At 40.2% G+C, this 19,350-nt stretch overlaps 1 protein-coding gene across 1 annotated transcript in view; it reads right to left on the bottom strand.

Annotated features, from left to right (window-relative positions):
* Positions 1–5,124: 5,124 nt before the first annotated feature.
* The window catches only part of GLRA1 (glycine receptor alpha 1), a 103,169-nt gene continuing 88,943 nt past the window's right edge, over positions 5,125–19,350 (bottom strand). Inside the window, exons 7-8 of the mRNA XM_056816652.1 lie at positions 18,374–18,520; positions 5,125–5,573 (exon numbers count right to left, since the gene is read on the bottom strand). Coding sequence (XP_056672630.1) covers positions 5,283–5,573; positions 18,374–18,520 — 438 coding nt within the window. The 3' untranslated portion in view covers positions 5,125–5,282. The remainder of the gene's footprint in view (positions 5,574–18,373; positions 18,521–19,350) is intronic.

Genomic DNA, 19,350 nt, shown 5'->3' on the forward strand with positions numbered 1-19,350 from the left:
TACTGCAAATTCATATGCATCCTACAACTAAGCAAACATACTTTCTGTAGATTGAATGTCTCATACATATGCATTACTATTTTTCAAATAACATATTACAGAGATGCTATTATAATTAATAAAATACAAATTCACTTAAAATGTTTCTAAATTGATTGTAGTTTTTGTCAACATCTGTTTTCTCAATCAATGGATTTGAATAGTACAACTAATTCCATGGAAATGCCAGAAATTTTTTTTTAAATGAAAAAGTCTGGGAATTTGAAAAGAGTTAGGAACCACTTCATATCTAGCATAAAATGTCAGAGGTAGGAGAGACCTTAGAACATAGAATCATTGATCATTTTAAGGCCATCTAACCCGACCCTTTCATTTTACAGATGACCAGAGAGGGGAAGTTAATTGTTCAAGGTCACACAGTTAGTAGAACCTGGACTAGAACCCATGTTTCCAAACTCTGAGGAGGAGCCTCTTTCCCCATTCTATCACATTTGCCTGCCTCTACTACTTTCAGAAAATAGTATTTCTTCAAATATAATTCCCACCTCTCCAAAGACTTTTTAGCAAGCTTTGTTGTGGTTTAGGACCATTGCTGTGTTGTTTGGCAGAATCTAGTGGAAAGGAAATTATAGGAGAGAAATAGTCCTTCCTTATCAAAACTAGAACAGGGTAGACTAATGGTGGAGGAAAATGGAACACTATAAGTAAATTAGAAAATAATCAGGCTTTCAAAATGCCTCCCACATAACTCAAAACTGAGCACCCTGCTCAAAGATCCCTCATTGTTTGCCAGTATCCACCAGAAAGGATGTTAATACTGCAAATATACCAATACTCTAGCTTTTTTGGGTGTCATTGCATTACAGTTAAGGAAGGGACCTACTTTCCACCCAGGAAGAACTGTCTGGATGAGGTCATGTAGGTTGTGGCAGCTGTCTACTCTGCAACTTAACAAGAGAGCCAAACAGTTCTGTCTGCGCGATGCTTGTAAAATGACATACTTCAAAGACAAGAAATTGTCTGCATTGTACATCTTCTTGAAATCTGCATTTTGCAACTTAGCCGGGGAAATCATCTCACCTAATTTCATTTTGCAGATGAAGATACTGATGACCAGAATGATATGTCTTCCTATCCATTTTTTCCAGGTCTGAATTCTGTCCTAGAGCAAAGCAAATCTTTTTGCTCTTCCATGTGGCTTTGAGTTGAATACTTTAAAACAGCTATCACTTAGACCTTAGATCTTTTCTTCTTGGGATTAAACATCTCCAGTTACTCATGGTCTGGTTTCTAGTTCCCTTACCATCCTGTTCACCCTCAGAACACAATCCAACTCAGGCCTGAATACAGGGAGGGCAGTCCAATAAAGAAGAGTGAGACTCTCATTTCCTTGGTTCTGAATACTATACTTATATAAATGCAGTCCACAATCCCATTAGCATTTTTGGCTGCCATATCACACTGCTGACTCATATTAAGCTTGAAGTCCACTCTAACCCCCCAGTGTGATTAAAGATTCCTGCTCATCTCTACAGATTCAGCTGAAAAGTAGAATTAAGATCAAAGTACACCAATGTGCCCTTTCCTTATTTCTACTGCATTTCACTCTATCTCTTATACTTGACATACTCTTGATACTCAACAAAGCTAGACAATCCGGTTTTGTTCACCTTCATGTTTAACACTGATCTTGAGGGATCTTCCCTTTGGGATCTATTGTAATTGCGAAGACTAAAGAAATCAGACCATCATCAGCTTTACTAGGTAGTGATTTACTAACATTTTGAGGACTGGCCATACCAGGAGTGGGCTCTGGAGCCAAGTTATACTGGCTTTTTAGGGATGATGATTAAATTTTCAATGTGAGCATTTACATCGTAGAAATTGGCCAACACTACAAATCCAGGTTTGATATATTATTTTGTTGATCATCTAAATTTAAGAAAGGGATGGCGAAAATGTTAATGTAGATTAAATTTAAAAGTGTGTTTTTCTCTTTTGAAGAACTTATTTACTAACACACCTCTGGCTACCCATATGGATTGGTTTTAAAACAAAAAAAGAACATGGATTTTACATGATTTATCTCACCATGATCTATTTTTTGCATGTAGATACAACCATAGTTTTCACATGACACAAGGTGAGGTAGAGATTTGGCAAATAAGTTACCTAGAAAAAAGGTTTTTGATCTAGTTGATCCGGTTTGGTCATCTATACCAAAGAAAATGAATACAATGGTTGCTGAATCTCCCTTCAGCCTGGATACTTTGCCCTGGTATAATGCACCTTTTTGGGTGCTGCAGAACTTTGAAATAACTTTTGAGATCTCTATCTTCCTCCCCATTGCTTCCTTTGGTAACAGAGAGGAACAAAGTCTTCTAACAGACAGGGCCCAGAAAAACAAATCATATTAATACAGAATATTAAAACTAGAAGTAACTCAAAACTTAAATTTTCAAATGTTAGAACTGGTAGAGATCTTATCCAGTTCTACTCTTTTTTTTTTTTTTAAGAAGTAAAGAAATAGACATGAGGAGAAGGGAAGTGACTCTCAAGGTTACTCATGTAGTCAAGCAGAAGGCTTTGAAAATGAGAGAGAAGCAAAATCCAGGGTTAAATATGAAGTGAAACTTACAGTCTGAACAGTTTTCATCAGATGAATTTAAGCATTCAGATTTATTTTCCCTTGGTATCCTTGGTATTTCCCTTGGGAAAAATAGTCCATGAAAAGAGTCCAGCAGAATTCCCCCTTGTTCTCTTAATGTATCTGTGGATACAGCCCACTAATTCATACCTCTCCTGCTGGGCTCGATAATTCAACAAACTAACCGAAGGTAGTGGTAGCAGATAGCTTTGCTGTTTCAAGGTCCAGGAAAATATCCCTGAAATTTCTGTCTTCTGGGATTCTCAGAGGCCCAGGATGGAAAGGGGGAGTTTATGGGGGAAGTATGATTTGGAATCTGAAATGTCAGAGTAGTCGGTACTCTTTCCCCTGGGAGGGTCACAGCTCCCATTCCTCTATGGCCCAGACTTCAGACAAAATGATTGGTGCCGTGATGGGAAAGGGGACAAGGAGAGCCTTTTCCTTTTCCTTTCTTTATTACTTCTCTTTCCTTTTCCTTTGATTCATCAATGCAGTGTTGATGAAGGGGTCCAGAATAATAGCTCAGAAGACAGATATCAATTATCTTTCTCCCATGCTTCTGATTCAGGATTCAGGGTGCAGAAAAGAAATGGGAAAGTCTTGGTTGAGAGGAGGAATTGCAGATTCCTTTCCAAGCTCCCTACTCCACTGGCTCAGACCCAGTCTTGAATCATGCCTAGAGTGGAATTTCTCTTAGGTTTCAGTATCTGTGTCTATATAGGCAAAATGAATCAAGGGCAGGCAAATATTCAGAACTCTTTTGGATGTTTAGGTAGACAAAATTTTTGCTGCATAGTCTATTTTTCTATTCTTATTACAAGTCTATTTTTCTACTTAAATTTCTCAGTCACTTGCCTCAACTCTCCAATAGTCTATGGAGATCTAGCAACTGCGGTGCAGCTGACGAGAGAAATTCCCCCAAGAAGAGGTGATAAGAGTTTAGGGATGAACCCGTTTCCCATGATGTCCTCCTGTTTTGAGCAGATTCTAAGGACCCTATGTTCTCCATTACTAGAGACCATTGTTTCTACCTCATGAGCCTCCAAGATGCAAAGTCCTACACAGACTGATTGTCAACCACCAATCAAATCAGCTGCTGCTCTCATCTGAAGCCAAGATATTAAAGTGCAAAGGAAAACATGGAACCCCAGCATCCAGGTCCCTACAGCCAGGCTGGAGCCCCTACTACTTAAGGGCAGGAGGGCTGCAAAGATTGATGCCATGCATTCTCTAACAGACCTGTTTCAGGCCTGGCAGTGCCAGGGGCCAGATGGCTTCCATCCTTTAAGCCCTCACTTCCCACCGTGTAGCTTCCTTGTGAGGATGACCCGCTTTGGGCAGCAGTGCCCCCGAACTCTTTCTCTCTTATAGAGAGAAATTCAAGTCTGACTTTCTTAGACATTAAAGCTAAACAAAACACCAGACTAAATGGCACCAAACAGAAAACCCCTACCCCAAACCCAAACTGACTTATAAAAATATAATTGGGTTGCTTCCCCCAATCTCCATATTATTACTGATCTATGAAATGTCAGAAAATAATGACTGGCCTTTCTTTGACAGGGTAGGGGCAATTTCCCCACTGCCCTTTCCTCTTTAAAGCTAATTGTCATAGAATGCCTATGTTATGTCTATTTCTTTCGAGATACCTCGTGCATACACCTCCTCAAAGTTCCAAAGAGACTTGACAGAAACCTAGACATTTACAAAAAATGGCATCCTTTTATGCTCATTCTAGCCGCATTTTTTGGAAAACATTTTTTAAATTATAAAAAAATTGCATATTGGCCACATTTCTAAGGAGAAAGTTGTGACCACCACTTTTGTGTTTGTTTCCCTGGGAAGAAGGTGAAGGAAGAGGTGGGTGGTATGTGGGGTTATGGGAGTATGAAACTCAGAGACATGGGCATGCTGCAGTCTTTAGCTATAGAACTTGAGGAACAAGTAACCTTGATCTCCAAGTCTTCCCATGACCCTGGACTTCTCCATCCATTCTTTTCTTTTCATTCTAATGCTTCCTGGTCCCCACCCCAAGCAACCTTCTAGAGCAGAGATAAATGACTTTGGGACAAGACATTTAGTTTATCCAGGCCCATTTGGAAATAGGAATGACCTTGGGAAGGGTATGGTGGGGGAGGGAAGACACATGTGTATCAGCTTAAGATCATTTGCAGCTGTTTCAACGCTTGGGAAATTGTCAGTCACTCCAGTGACTTTAAAATCTAAGTAGTTAATAGGCTAAAAATTGAAAATATCTTTTTGCATAATAATTAAGCATGAATATATAGCTATATATTACACTGCTTTCCTGGGGCAAATTGTGCCCCCTCCCCCCCTGGAAAACTACCAACTGTCCACAGTCCCTGGACTCTAGTTTGTAAAACTTCTTTTCCATCCCCACTCATTCTTGCCAGTCCATATACAGGAAAAATCTGTCCCCCCTTCCCCCCCACCCCCACCCCACCAACCCTCCCCATGTTTAAATAGATATTGCCACATTCTGAAATTCATGCATTTCTGCATTGCTATTGCACATATTCTGGGAGAACCCTCTCTCTCCCTCTGCTTCCCTTGGGTCTCTTCTCCTTGTGCTGTGCCCTCCTTGCACCCACCCAAGCTTCCCCAGCCCTTCCATTCACTGGTTGTGGACATCCTCCCTGCGGACAATCTTGTAGATGATCCAGTAGAAAATGTTGAAGATGAGGAAGGCCATGGGGAAGCCAATCCGGGACATCTTGTCAATCTTCTTGGCCCTTTGGATGAAAAGCTTGCGCATCTCCTCTGGAGACTTGGAAGGTGGGGGTGGAGGGTTGCCAGTGTTGTTGTTGTTGGCTCCCTTGACAGAGATGCCATCCTTGGCCTGTAGACAGGCTGGGCCCATCCCGTAAGCAGAGAAATTGAACCTTCCCTCCCCGGCTTCATCCTCCTGAAACAGATTCAGCATAGGGCTCTACTTAAAATAAGACAGTGGCAAACCACCCTCCCTGTAAGGCTCTCCCTCAGGGCCTGGTTTTGTCTCTTTTTCTCCCCTCCCCCACTCCCATGGGTCATCCCAAAGCCCAGGAGGAGGTCAGCCTTACAGAGGGGCTTGGATGGTATTTGGCACAGATGCAAATCAGGGGATAGCATGGTCCCTGGAAGATAATGCAATTGGTTTTCTTATGATTTGAGTAATTTGGTCACATCCCCTGTTTTGCCTCTGGCTCCCACTTCCCTCCCTCCTCCCCACCATAGTCTACCCTTCAGTCCTGCATCTCTTCCCCTGTCCCTCCCTAGTCCTTCTCCATTGGTCCCTGTTGAGTGTCAGACTCATTGCTGCATCTCCCTCATCACCACAACTTTTCAAGGGACCAGCATCATCCCTAGACGATGGCTCATAACTTCATACCATTCACCTTGCTTGTGTGTAGGTCGTTCTTGATCTATTCCTGTCCTAACCTGTCTTTCCTGATTAATTTTTTACAGGTAACTTCCTCAAACCTTTTGCTTCAGGATAGGCTGGTCCCTGATAACATCTTGTGCATTACTCATATGTGGAATATCTTCCCCTCTTCTCTCTTCCTGTGAACATTCACTCATGGTCCAATTCTAAGGTAACTTTTTAGGGAGGTATCTCTGATTAACTTGGCTTTCATGATGATGGCAACTAGGTGGCACAGTGGATAAAATCCTGTTCCTGAGTCAGAAAGACCCAAGTTCAAATTCAGCCTCAGACACTGGCTGTGTGACCCTGGGCAAGCCACTTAACTCTTTTGGCATCAGTTTCCTCATCTGTCAAATGACCTGGAGAAGGAAATGGCAAACCACTCTGGTGCTTTTGCCAAGAAAACCCTAAATTGGGTCACTATGAGTCAGATAAAACTGAAAAGCAACTGCACAACAACAGCATGATGATATTTTCTTCTGATCTCTAGTACCATTTAGAGTCAGCCCCTACATATTGTGCCCTTTGGGATCATGGACTTCATCTGTGTGCCCCATTATTATTGCATGAAATAATAATAGCAATCATTTCAGCTCACATTTATATAATATACAAAGTGTTTTATGTACACATGATCACACCTCATTTGATTATTGTGACAATCTTGTAGAGGGGGCAGGGCAATGCTATTATCACTGGTGATAAAACTGAGGCTCAGGGAAGTGAGTTACCCAAGACTTCCCTTGCATTATCTCATTTAATATTAAAAGGAGCTCTCTGAAGGAATCAGGCCAAGAATTATTATCTTCATTTGATAGAAAAGAAAATTGAGGCCAGAGAGGAGTAACTCATGTCAGATGTCATTGTGAATCAATGAACAGATTGATTTTTTAAAAATCTCTTATGTTTCACCATAGAATCAATACTACTTGTTGGTTTGAAGGCAGATGAGCTGTAAGGACTAGGCAATGGGTATTAAATGACTTGCCCAGGGACACATAGCTAGGAAGTATCCAAGGCCAGTTTTGAACCCAGGACCTCCCATCTCTAGGCTTGATGCTCTATCCATTGAGCCACCTAGATGCCTCAAGATTGATCTTTTAAATCTAAGCAATTAGGACAAAAATTAAGAATTATTATTTTTGTATAATGATTAGAACTCAAATCTTCCCCTACACCCAAATGCTCTTTCTACTGTATCATGATATATATATGTGTGTCTTAGATTACATATGAATGTGTACATATAGATATATGCATATATACACATATAATACATATATAATATCTATATCTATTTGATATGATCCAGTCTCACCCAATTCCGAGTGAATAGGAGAGAATATAAATTCGTTGTACTGAATATCGCTGTTATAAAGTACTTCCACCTAATACTCACTCAGCTATGCTCATAGTAACGATATTTTTTTGCATATGTGTTCAGGGATTGTGTAGAGCTTAAAGAGCCTGTTTGGAGTATGTTGTCCATGTTACATGGTTAGAAGGGGGTCTCACACTTTCTGTGTACCTTGGAGGCATGTATTGGCAATGTTCTGAAATTGTTTACATGGCTAATCCCCCAAAGACTACAAGAATAATGTTCCATTTTCATTAGAAGTGTTTTTGTGTGACCAAGGGCAAGAGACATCCTACTGTACTAGTCATTGGAATGTCTTTCTCTGTTTCAGCATATGACGAGGGTCATAACTAGGGTGAGACAATCAGAGCTTTGTCCCAGGGTGCTAAATTTAGAGGGTGCTGACAATGTTTGCACTTCAGCAGCATAAAAAAATAGACTTTCGCATTGAGTTAGCAATAATAATTTGATAAGATAGGAAGCTACCATATGGTGAGTTTGGGTGAAATCTCCCCCCCCCCCCCCCCCCCCCCCCCCCCCGCCTCTGTGATGGCATCCCCAGCAGCAGCTTTTGTCTCTCCCAGTGCAAGTACTATGGTTTGTGGTATTTGTACTAGGTACAAGAATTCCTAGTCTAGACTTTGCCATGTTAAGACGTACTAAGTATCCTGATAACCATGGGAGAAGGTTGTTGGATGTGGGGAGGATACATTTGTATTGGGGCAGGTCATCATTTAAAGTCTGAGATCTAGGAGCTTCTAATTGAAGAATTTCTGAGTTGGAAGGGACTTCAGAGGTCATATGATCCAACTCTCTCTAATCAGGAATTTCCTTATGGCATAGCCAAAAAAAAGTTAGCCAGCTTTTGCTTGAAGATGTTAAATTTATGAGATGATCAAGGCAAGGATTATTACCCTCATTTGACAGATGAGATGCCAAAAGGCCAAAAAAGGAAGTGAAAAAAACAGTCTACTATTTCTTGAAGGGGCCTGCTTCACTTTTGGATAATTCTAGTTTTGGGGAAGTTTTTCTTATATTGAGTCTAAATCTGTGACTTCTAACTACTTTTACTAGTTCAGCCCTCAGGGAAAGACCAAGTCTAATCCCTTTTCTGCATAACAATCCCTTCAAATACTTGATGATAGGAATGATGCTTCCCTATGCTTTTTCTCTTCTTCAGGATATATACCCCAAGTTTCTTTAATTGATCTTCATATGGCATGGACACAAAGTGCCTCACAATTTTTCTGATTTCTGAATGTTTCTTTTAAGGCAGCCTAAGATCCTACTAGCTTTTTTGACTGCCAAGTCCATTAAAGGACCCAAGTATTTTTCACATACTGTTGTCTAGCCACATTTTTGTCATCTTGTAATTGAGAAGCTGGTTTTTTGAACCCCAGCATAAGATTTTATATTTATCCCTATCACATTTCATCTTGGTAGAGCCAGCCCGATTCATTCTGGCTTTTTACTTATGCCATCTTGTTAGTTTTGAACTTTCCTCTTTAAATACCAGTATGAGATTATACATACATACATACATACATACATACATACATACATATATATATATATATATATATTTTGTTTGTTTGTTTTAAACCCTTACCTTCCATCTTGGAGTCAATACTGTGTATTGGCTCCAAGGTAGAAGAGCAGTAAGGGCTAGGCAATGGGGGTCAAGTGACTTGCCCAGGGTCACACAGCTGGGAAGTGTCTGAGGCCAAATTTGAAATGAGATTATAGTTTATCCTAAAGACTTTGAGCCAGTTTAGGTTTTTGATTTAGGTAAGTGACCCGGTTGGACCAAGTGCCTTATTTAGGAAAAATATTTTGTCTGTTCTGTAAAGGATTAATTGGAGGGCGGCAGGGAGAGACTGAAGGCAGAGAGACCAATTAGGAGTCCCATGAAATTATGTTTCTTGTTGCCTTTGGAGAAGTAAAGGAGACAATTCTGCCAATCTTTTTATTTGCTTCTTTGAAGAGAACCTGCAAATCATCTTTGTGCCTTAGTCAGTATAGTATTATGGATGAACTTCCATATGGATGCAATGAAGTTTCCACAGTATGAATTGAGAGAAGAGGAATGATGTGAGAGATAATGTGGAGGTAAAATAAATAGGACGATGTCATTGATTGGAGATTAGTGGTGAAGGATAGGGTCAGAGCACCTAACTCTAAAGTTTGGATCCTTGGCTAACTGGATGGAGGGTAGTGCTCTCAGAAGAAACAGGAGCCTGAAAGCGGAGTGGATTTTGAGAAGATGAGTTCACTTTTGGACATATTGAGTTTGTGATGCCATTGGGACCTGGAGATCAATGTCCTGGAGACAATTCAAGATGCAAAACTGGGGTTCAAGAAAGAAATTAGGGCTGGATAAATGTGAATTTATAGTGCAAATAAAAATGACAATGAAACTCATGGGAGTGGCTGAAACTGCCTAGGAAGAGAGTGGAGAGAAGACTAAGTCTAAGACAAAGACTTTGAGGACAACCTGCTTAATGATGGGAAGTAGATGGATTGAGATAGCATTTATTAGGCACAATGATCCTGTAGCCACTGAGGTGATCTGTTACTGGGGGAACCGAACTGCATTCATAATATTCTCCTTATGAACGAAACTTAAAGACATAGAGATGGCAGATGTCCATGCAAGGGTAACTTACAGGTTCTCTTAAGAGACCCCAAAAAGAAATTGACAGGGTTGTCTCCATTGTTTCTTCAAAGGCAATAAGAAACATAATTTTATGGGACAATTGCAATACTCATGAGTGTGAGCAAAAACACCCATCATAAATATAATTGCAGCTTTTACACTGACAGCTGTTTTAGAGAATGGAGAAATGGAAAAATTCTAGGAAGAATTCGACAAGATTCTCTAAATTTAAGTCAATACTTAAATTTTTCTGGTTGATTACTTCAGTGTAAAGGCAGGTTTAGGGGAAAAGGGCAAAAACAGCTTTGTAAAATATGGTTGAGGCCAAGGAAATGAAAGGTCTGCTCTTGTAAATCATAAACACTCTTATTCAGAAAAAAGTTAGAAGGTGCTGGATGAACAGCTTCACAAGAAATGAAATTGAGTATATCCTAACTGACAGGAAGTCACTGTTTATTGATATTGGAATCAGCTGTCTGTCTGGAGTCAGATTTTTGACTGGTTAGAGCAAAGGTCAAAATAAATGCCAAATTAGAAGAAAGGATAAAGATAAGAAGACACTGACTTATCCTAGACTTATTTAAATAAGTTAACAATAAAGAGGTCCCATGTACTTTGGGACATATATCTAGGATATGGTAGAGAATCTCCTAAAACTTGCTAACCTTGATGACTACCCTAAGATATAAGGTTTAAATACCAGAAGGTATTTAGCTTTTAATAAGGATCCTAAATTATTGTCTTTGCTGCTTCCAATTGAAGTCAAGGGCTTCAAATGAGAATGTGGTATACAGGCTAGAGTGTTGCCCTTGGAGTCTAGAAGACCTGGATTTGAATTCAGCTTCAGAGACTAGTTGTGTGATGTCAGTCTGTTTACTTAATCTCACCTGGGCTCAATTTCCTCACATATAAAACAAAGGAGTTGAATTTAATGTGCTCTAAAGTTCATTTTAGCTTTAAATCTGTGATGTTATGGTAAATATTTTGGTTGAAAATAAAATGTTCGATTCCTGAATCACAGTTTAAAATATAGAAATTATGGGCCTTTGACTAGGATCGCTTAACAAGGACTGGTAAAAATGTATTTGTCTGGCCTATTTCAGTTGTGTTCCACTTCTTGTGAACTGTAACAGTTTATGCCAACCACTCTTTTAACTGTTACAGTTTATGGCTGACCATGAAGTTGGTGAAAAAACCCTCAAAAAAAATTTCTGTGAAATCTCTTTCCTTTCTCTCTTTATTACTTGCTCTGTCAGTCAGTCTTTTAAATGTGCTAACTTGGCTTCAAAAACACAGCTGCAAGAGCGGGTGAGTAAAAAAACATTTTGATTCTCCTTAAATAGAATACAGCTATTTTAGATCTTAGCAACACAGCCCTAAGGTCCTGGTTAGGAGAGCTGTTTCTAAATCAACTTCCTTTAGGGAACAACTGCCTAAATTAGGATTAAGGGAAACCTGGGAAAGTTTTGGCCTTGTCCTGCTCCCCACGTGTTTACTTTAGAAATATGTGGATACAGCCAGTTCACAACGTACTTTAACAACTGGCTATTCATCTCCATGATCAACCTTGTAAAATGTGCATTTGTTGCCTCTCTGAGATTTCTCATACCATGAGGCTTATGGCAAAGTATAATCGACATGGTATTCCCCCTTGGGATTTTTATTGTTATAGCTATAATATTGTATTTCCTTACAAAACCCACTTTTCAGTCAAACCAACCAAGTGTTCCTTCTACTACTCAACAAAATGCAGAACTAAATACTCTGCTTGAGCTTATAGAGGAAAGTCAGCTTTTATGAGAAGTATTAAAAGAGAGTTAAGAACATTATCAGAATCTCTGTCCCACCCTGCTCTGGACAATAACCCTCCTAGCCAACCCACTGCTCCCCTGCTTCTAACCAACCCACCTCTCCCCCTGCCCCCTCGGCCTCAGAAAACCCTACTCATGCTTCTGATCGTACAACCTCCACTCTAGGTTCACAACCTGCCCATGCTTCCAATCCCACACCCTCAACTCTAAGTTCACACCCCACCTATTCTTCCAACCATCCTAATGCCTCCACTTTAAGTTCACACCCTACTGATTCCTCCAACCCTAACACATCTGTATCTTTCCCCCCAGTTACTAACATTTCTTCCTTTGCTCCTCCTTCCCAACCTGCCCAATTCATTTCCCAGATCTTTCCTACCTCTGATCCTTCTGGCACTATGGGACAATAACAAACCCTCTCCCTCAATGTGCCCAACTCTTCTCTTTCTCATACCTACCCCATTGAGAATGGAGTAAGGAGCCTAGAAACAGAAATAGGAATACCAAATAATTCAGATAGGTTATTTCCTTTAAGGGAAGTACCCACTTTTAATAAAAATGGAAACTTGGTATCTGTAAGACATCATACACCTTCTAGCCCTGAGGATTTAAATAAATTTAAGGAAGATCTTCCATCATTTGAGGAAGAGTCAATATTAATTATAAAAAAATTAGAGAACATATTCAGAACTTTTGACCCCACTTGGATGGATGTTGAGAATTTGTTAGAGAAATTTTTAACAAAAAGGGAAAAAAACAATATCGTCTCTCTGGCTAATCAGAAATGAGGTAGGAAAGGACATTATTGGCCAACTAAAGATCCACATTGGAACCCAATGTTGAACTAGATCACACAAAACTAAACCAGGCCAGAGAAGCATTATTGACAGCCATGAGAGTTTGGTCTGATAGGCCTGAAAAATGGTCAAAATTTGAAAGAACCCGACAAGAGATTGATGAAACACCCTCCCAGTTTATGGACAGACTTATTGACATAGGAAGTAAATATATGGACCTTGATTTATCCAGAGAAAGGGACATTAGGCAAATACGTAGACAATTCATTGAGAATTGTTGTTCAGTAGTAAAAGACTACTTTAAAAACTAGCTGTCCTAATTGGGTCTCTATGGACCTCGAAGAATTGAGGAGAGTAGCAACCGATGTTTATAAGGGTTGTGTAAAAAGACCTGAGGAAGGCAATACGTTAGTGGAAGACTTAAAGAAAGAAATTAAAATGTTAAAAAGACAATTGAAAAATAAGGGAGAGACTATAGCCCCTTTGTGGGAATTCACGAATAAATCAGTAACCTGCCACTTCTGTGAGAAGAAGGGTCACAAAATGATAGAATGTAGAACCTTAGGGGAGGTGACATAGGAGAAAATTTTCTTTAAAAGGAGGTCAGAAAGGCCTCTGGAAAGTTCAGCTTGCCAAAAGCTAAATTGAAGGGCTCAGTGGCTGAACTTAGTTGAGCTGAGGAGCTGAACTGATGGGTCTCTCTGAACACTAGAATCTTGCTTGGGACAGATCTTGTGGTGAGTGATTAAAGACCAACTGGTCTCTCTTAAGGCTTAAAGCCTAGGCTGGCCTAGGCTTTTTCCTACGATTTCCTCTTACTCTGTTTCTCTCCCTTTCCTTAATTCCTTTATTTGTATTAATTAAAATATCCATAAAACCCAGCTGATTTGGGTATTTCATATTTGGGAATTTTTCCCATGGCGACCACTTTATTTTTGATTTAATGCAAGACACTGTCTTGAAACTATATTTTTGCAGTCACAGTTTATGAAAACCACTCTTTTAACTGTTTCAGAACCAAGTTGGGATTTTCTTGGCAAAGATACTGGAGTATGACAAAATGGCTTGCTATTTTCTATTCTAGCTCATTTTATAGATAAGGAAACTGAGGCAAATAGGGTTAAGTGATTTGTCCAGGGCCTTATAAGTCTCACCAAAAAGGCTTTTGAAAAAATGGAAGAAAGAAGATGACTGCCTATCTCCCAAGAGAGAGTAAACTTCAGACATGAAAAGAGAGTAACTTCAGACATGAAAACTAGCTAGTCAGAAAGTCCTGAGTTCAAGTCCCATCTTTTTCACAAACTGTTGTGGTGCCTTGGCTAAGTCACTTAACTTTTTGGTCTCAATAGGTCAAAATTGCAGAGCAAGGAATAGATCTGCACTTGTAAAGGCAGTTTCTTCATCTACAAAATGAGGATCATAATACCTCTAGAATGTACCTCATAGAGCTTTTGTGAGGATCATAGTGATGTTTGTTAAGTATTTTGGAAAATAAGAACTCTATAGAAATATGTTATTATTATCATTTTGATGAATGTTATTAGCCTGTAGTTTATTGTCACTGATCAGTTGTGTATGAGAAGTATTGTGAAACACACAAACACATCAGGAAGCCTTTCCTGATTATTATTCTGCCCCCACCCAAACTGCTCCTGCCCTTCCGCTTTTATGTTGTTGGTCAGTCATGATTTTCCCAAATTCCAAATATTCCAAATTCCTGATCCCATTTGGGATTTTCTTGGCAGGCTACTGGAGTGGTCTTCCATTTCCTTCCCTAGCCCATTTTACAGATGAGGAAATTGAAGCAAGCAGGGTAAATAACTTGTCCAGGAACACCCAACTAGTAAGTGCCTGAGGCTGGATTTGAACTCCCGAACATGGGTTCTCCTGACCTCAGGCTCAGCACTCTGCCCACTGACTGTGCCACCTGGCTGTCTCCTCCCTAACCACTTCATATCTAACTACTTTGTATAGATTGATTTATTCACTTTCTACTCATGCAGTCTGTTTCCCCTGTTGGATTCTTTGTGAGCAGAGAGTTTCATTCTTTGTGCTTCTATCCTTCGTACTTAGCATACAGTCTGGCACACAGTAGGCATTTAAATGTTTGCTGATTAATTGAATTTAGGCGGACTTGGGGAGCAGCAATCAGCACAGCGCCTGCGCTTTCCTACACTCACCAGTAGGTGGCAGGTAACTCACACCAAATACAATCTGAGAGAAAAGCTAAGGAAGATAGCCAAGACTCTTCGGGAAGAAAGCATGTCTGTTTTTGCAGGCCCTTGGCAAGATTAGAAGAGGGGAAGAGACATCCACAGGAGACCCATCGAAAAGACTTGGAGTAACTGACACCAGCCTGACTACTAGGGAGACAGAAAAATGACAGCAGATAATCCGCTCACAGTCACGTGGCACCTTATAGTTTAAAAAGCATAAAAGCCATGTAGTGGAAGAAGTGAACAGATGAGGAACCAGAGTCTGAGGCAGGGGCAGGAATTGAGATAGCTCATGCAGTTAGCAAGGCCCAGCCAAGTCTTTCATTCTTTCTACCACATTTTCTGGTGCCTCTGTAAATGAAATGTGTAGTCGCAAACTGAGGGCTGTTTTAAAGTCATTCATTTAATTTTTATTTGGAGCCATTTTCTCTATGGCATGGTGCATAGGCCTGATTTTGAATTCCGCCTCAGATACTTACTAGGTGGACAAGTCACTTAAACTTTTAGCCTCAATTCCCTCATCTGTCAAATGGGGAGAATAATAACCTACTTCACAGAGCAGTTGGGAGGATTAAATGAGTTAATAGATATAAAGTTCTTTGCAAACCTGAAAGCGCTATATCAATTCTACTATTATTATAATTTTAGGATAATAATATCTGCCTCAGGGTTGTTGGTGGGATCCATGCGTGATCGAATGAAATAATGTATGTAAAACACAACATAAATTTAAACTATTATTATGACACATTTCTGTGCTGGCAGTTTCTTTCTAATTCTGGGAAGAAGTAACTTTTTGCCAAAGTAATCCTTCCAATACTCTGCAAAAATACTGCTTTGATGCCTTATCATGGAATGGAGGTGACTCTGGATTCTAAAAGACCTGTGAGTGCGGTCAGACTCTTGTAGATTCTACCAATCTAGAGAGGCTTCAGGTCTGATTCTCACAACAGACTGAGCTTAGCTCAAAATCCAAGGGCTCATCTCCAAGAAGGTGGCCACTACGTAAGGAATTCTACAGCTGGAGCAAACCTATGGAAGAGAACGAAGGACACATGTGCTTTGGCAGTCCCTTTTGTCTTCTGCAGAAAGGCAAACCAGAGGGGAGAGGGTGCTAAGAGTCAGACCATTTTTTATGTTGTCTGTGAACTTTAATTCAACTCTAAAGATGTGATCTTTCCCTGATGACCACAAGTTAACACTCTGCTAGAAGAACTGAACCATATCAATACGGACATTTTTATTATAGAAGTAATCAGAAGACATAAGGAAGTTGCTGCTAAAGGGAAAGATGACTCAAAGGTTCTTTTGAAGAACCAGATAAATAAGCTTTTGAAGTGGGTTTCATCTTGCTCCCAAAGGCAACAAGGAACATTCCTTTTTCTTTCTTTTAACACTTACTTTCTCTCTTAGATCGATACCAAGTATCAGCTCCAAGGCAGAATTGCTAAGGGCTAGGAAGTGGGGGTAAAGTGACTTGCTTGGGGTCATGTGGCTGGGAAGTGTCTAAGTTTAAATTTGAACCCAGGACTTCCTGTCCCTAGACCTAGCTTTCTATCCACTGAATCACCCAGCTGCCCCTGTCCTATTGCTGCTGCTTCTTTTTTTGTCCCATTGCTTCTTGCTGTGACTTTTGCAGTAGTTTCCTATTTGGCCTCCTTAGCTCCTGACTTGCCTTACAACTCACCTACCCTCTGTATAGCTGGTAAGCTAATACATACAAGTGTTACAGATGATCAGCACTCTTGTCTACACAGATAGAAAACACACGATTCTCTCTCTTTATACCCTTACCTTTTGTTTTATTTTTGCCGTAATATTGTGAATTCATTCCAAGGCAAAAGAGCAGGAAGGGCTAGGCAATGGGGGTTAAGTGACTTTCCCAGGGTCACACAGCTAGGAAGTATCTGAGATCATATTTGAATCCAGGTGTCCAGGCCTGGATCTCAATCTACTGAGCCACCTACTTGCCTCCCACATGATTAAAAAAAAAACAAACCCAAAAACCCCTTACCTTCCATCTTGGAATCAATACTGTGTATTGGTTCCAAGGCAGAAGACTGGAAGTATCTGAGGCCATATTTAAACCCAGGACCTCCCATCTCTAGGCCTGGCTCTCAATCCACTGAGCTACCCAGCTTTCCCCTATGATTCTTTTTTAATAGAAAAGTTTCTCATTCTACACAGTAACAGTACTATTGTGGAACGATCAAATATGAGAGACTTAGCTACTCTCAGTAATATGATACAGGACACTCTGAGGGACTTAGGACAAAGAATACTATCCACCTCCAAAGAAAGAACTCTTGGAGTCAGGATGCAGGTGAAAGTATATGATTTTTTACTTGTTTCTTTGGGTTTATGCTTTGGGGTTTTGGTTTTATAAGATTACCTATTTACAAAAATGAATAATATTAAAAGAAAAATTCCTATTTGTTATAGTTAAAACAAAACTAGTTTTGCTATAAATTCTATACAATTCACCATGACAAAATTTTTCCCTGTCCTCATTTTAAGGGGTCTTTAAGAAGCTTTATAGAACTACAGATGGCTAACCCATGCTCTCCTCTCTATTTTATTCATATAGATGTATGTGTGGTTTTATCTGACCCTAAACCACCAGAATGTGCCAGAGTAACATTTCTGGTTAAATGGATGCACTAGCACCATACTGATGGCATCAGCAACATCAATCTATTTTCCTAGATTCCATCCCCAGTCCTTTCTCTTAGTGGTCTTTTTTTAAAGTCTGGTATCTGGCTGTTAGCAATTCATTATTATGACTGACTATCTTTAGTGCTTCCCACTTTTGTTTCACTGCCATTTTTAAAGGCTTTTTTAAAAAAAAGTTCTTATGGTAGAGAGATAATCACGAATAGTGGGTATGGAGTCTAGTCCTCCCGTTGACATTTTCCTTTCTTGATCTTGACATTTGTAAAATGGGAGAGTTGGGATGAAATGTCTCCTTTCCTCTCTAACATTCTTTGATTTTGTGCTTCCGTGTTTGGTCCCAGTGGAATAGGCCACCCTAAGGGTTGGTATCACTCTTTTTCTTCCCTTCCCTTCCTTCCTTCCTTCCTTCCTTCCTTCCTTCCTTCCTTCCTTCCTTCCTTCCTTCCTTCCTTCCTTCCTTCCTTCCTTCCTTCCTTCCTTCCTTCCTTCCTTCCTTCCTTCCTTCCTTCCTTCCTTCCTTCCTTCCTTCCTTCCTTCCTTCCTTCCTCCCCCCCCCCACCCCTCTCACTTTCCCCTTACCTTCCATCTTAGAATCAATACTGTGTATTGGTTCCAAGGCAGAAGAGTGGTAAGGGATAGGTCACACAGCTAGGAAGGAGTCTGAGGCCAGATTTGAACCTAGGACCCCCCCACCCCATCTCTAGGCCTGACTCTTAATCCATTGAGCCATCCAGCTACCCACCATCACATTACTTTCTGTTGCCCTCCCTGGAACAGTGGTCTGAGTCTTACCTTGTGATGTCTCCTTTTCCTTCTGAACCTGAGTAGCTCTTTGTGTTGCCGGGACACAAAGTTGACGGCAGCATACTCCAACAATGCAGAGAACACAAAGAGCAGACATACTGCCATCCAGATGTCAATGGCTTTCACATAGGAGACCTAGTGAGGTCAGGATAAGGATAGGAGTGGGAGGAAAAAAAGAGTAGAATGTTCCATTTAACATAATGGCATCTCTCTTCACCTTCCCCAGGATGGGATGGGGTGGGGTGGGTGGGAGTATGTGCATGTGGGTGTAGGGGACGAGGAACAGGGCAGAAAGATAGAACCAGTGGGATGGAGAAAAAAGCTGGATCAAATGACTTTTTCTATTGAGTTATTGGATTGAGTGGAATATTGGATCAAGCTGAGTGAAGTAACTATTGGAAGAGTGAATTGAGCAGAACAGAGTATCTAGCAGAAAGGTGAATTGAAAGGAATGATGGATTAAGCAGAATATTGGTTTGGGTAGAGTGTTGTAGCTAACAGAATATTGGAGTGAGCAGAATGTTAAATTGGAGGGGTGTTAAATCAAGTGAATTTTTTTACTTAGTGGAATGCTGGGTCAAAGGAATATCGGATCAAATGGAATACCCAGTAAGATGTTAGGTAGAATAGAGTATTGCATTTAGTAGAATTTTGAATAGTGAAATGTTGCATTGGGTGGAATGCTGTATGAAAAGGTTGACTGTTTGCCTGCCTTTCACTCTGGAGGAGGGCAGGAGATAGAATGGGTAGGGTTCTTCTGTCAATAACTTTGTGATCCAGTGACATTTCTTGCTGTTCCTTGCACATGATGCTCCATCTCCTGAGTCTAGACATTTTCACAATCTCTCCTCTATGCCTGGAATTCTCTCTTCCCTCCTCCTCATCACTTATTGACTTCCTGACTTCCTTCAAGTTCCACCCATACTAGTTTTTTCCTAGTTCTTAATGTTAATAGATTTTCTCTG

Source organism: Monodelphis domestica, chromosome 1 (assembly GCF_027887165.1).
Source record: "Monodelphis domestica isolate mMonDom1 chromosome 1, mMonDom1.pri, whole genome shotgun sequence".
In the NCBI taxonomy this organism is placed as follows: domain Eukaryota; kingdom Metazoa; phylum Chordata; class Mammalia; order Didelphimorphia; family Didelphidae; genus Monodelphis; species Monodelphis domestica.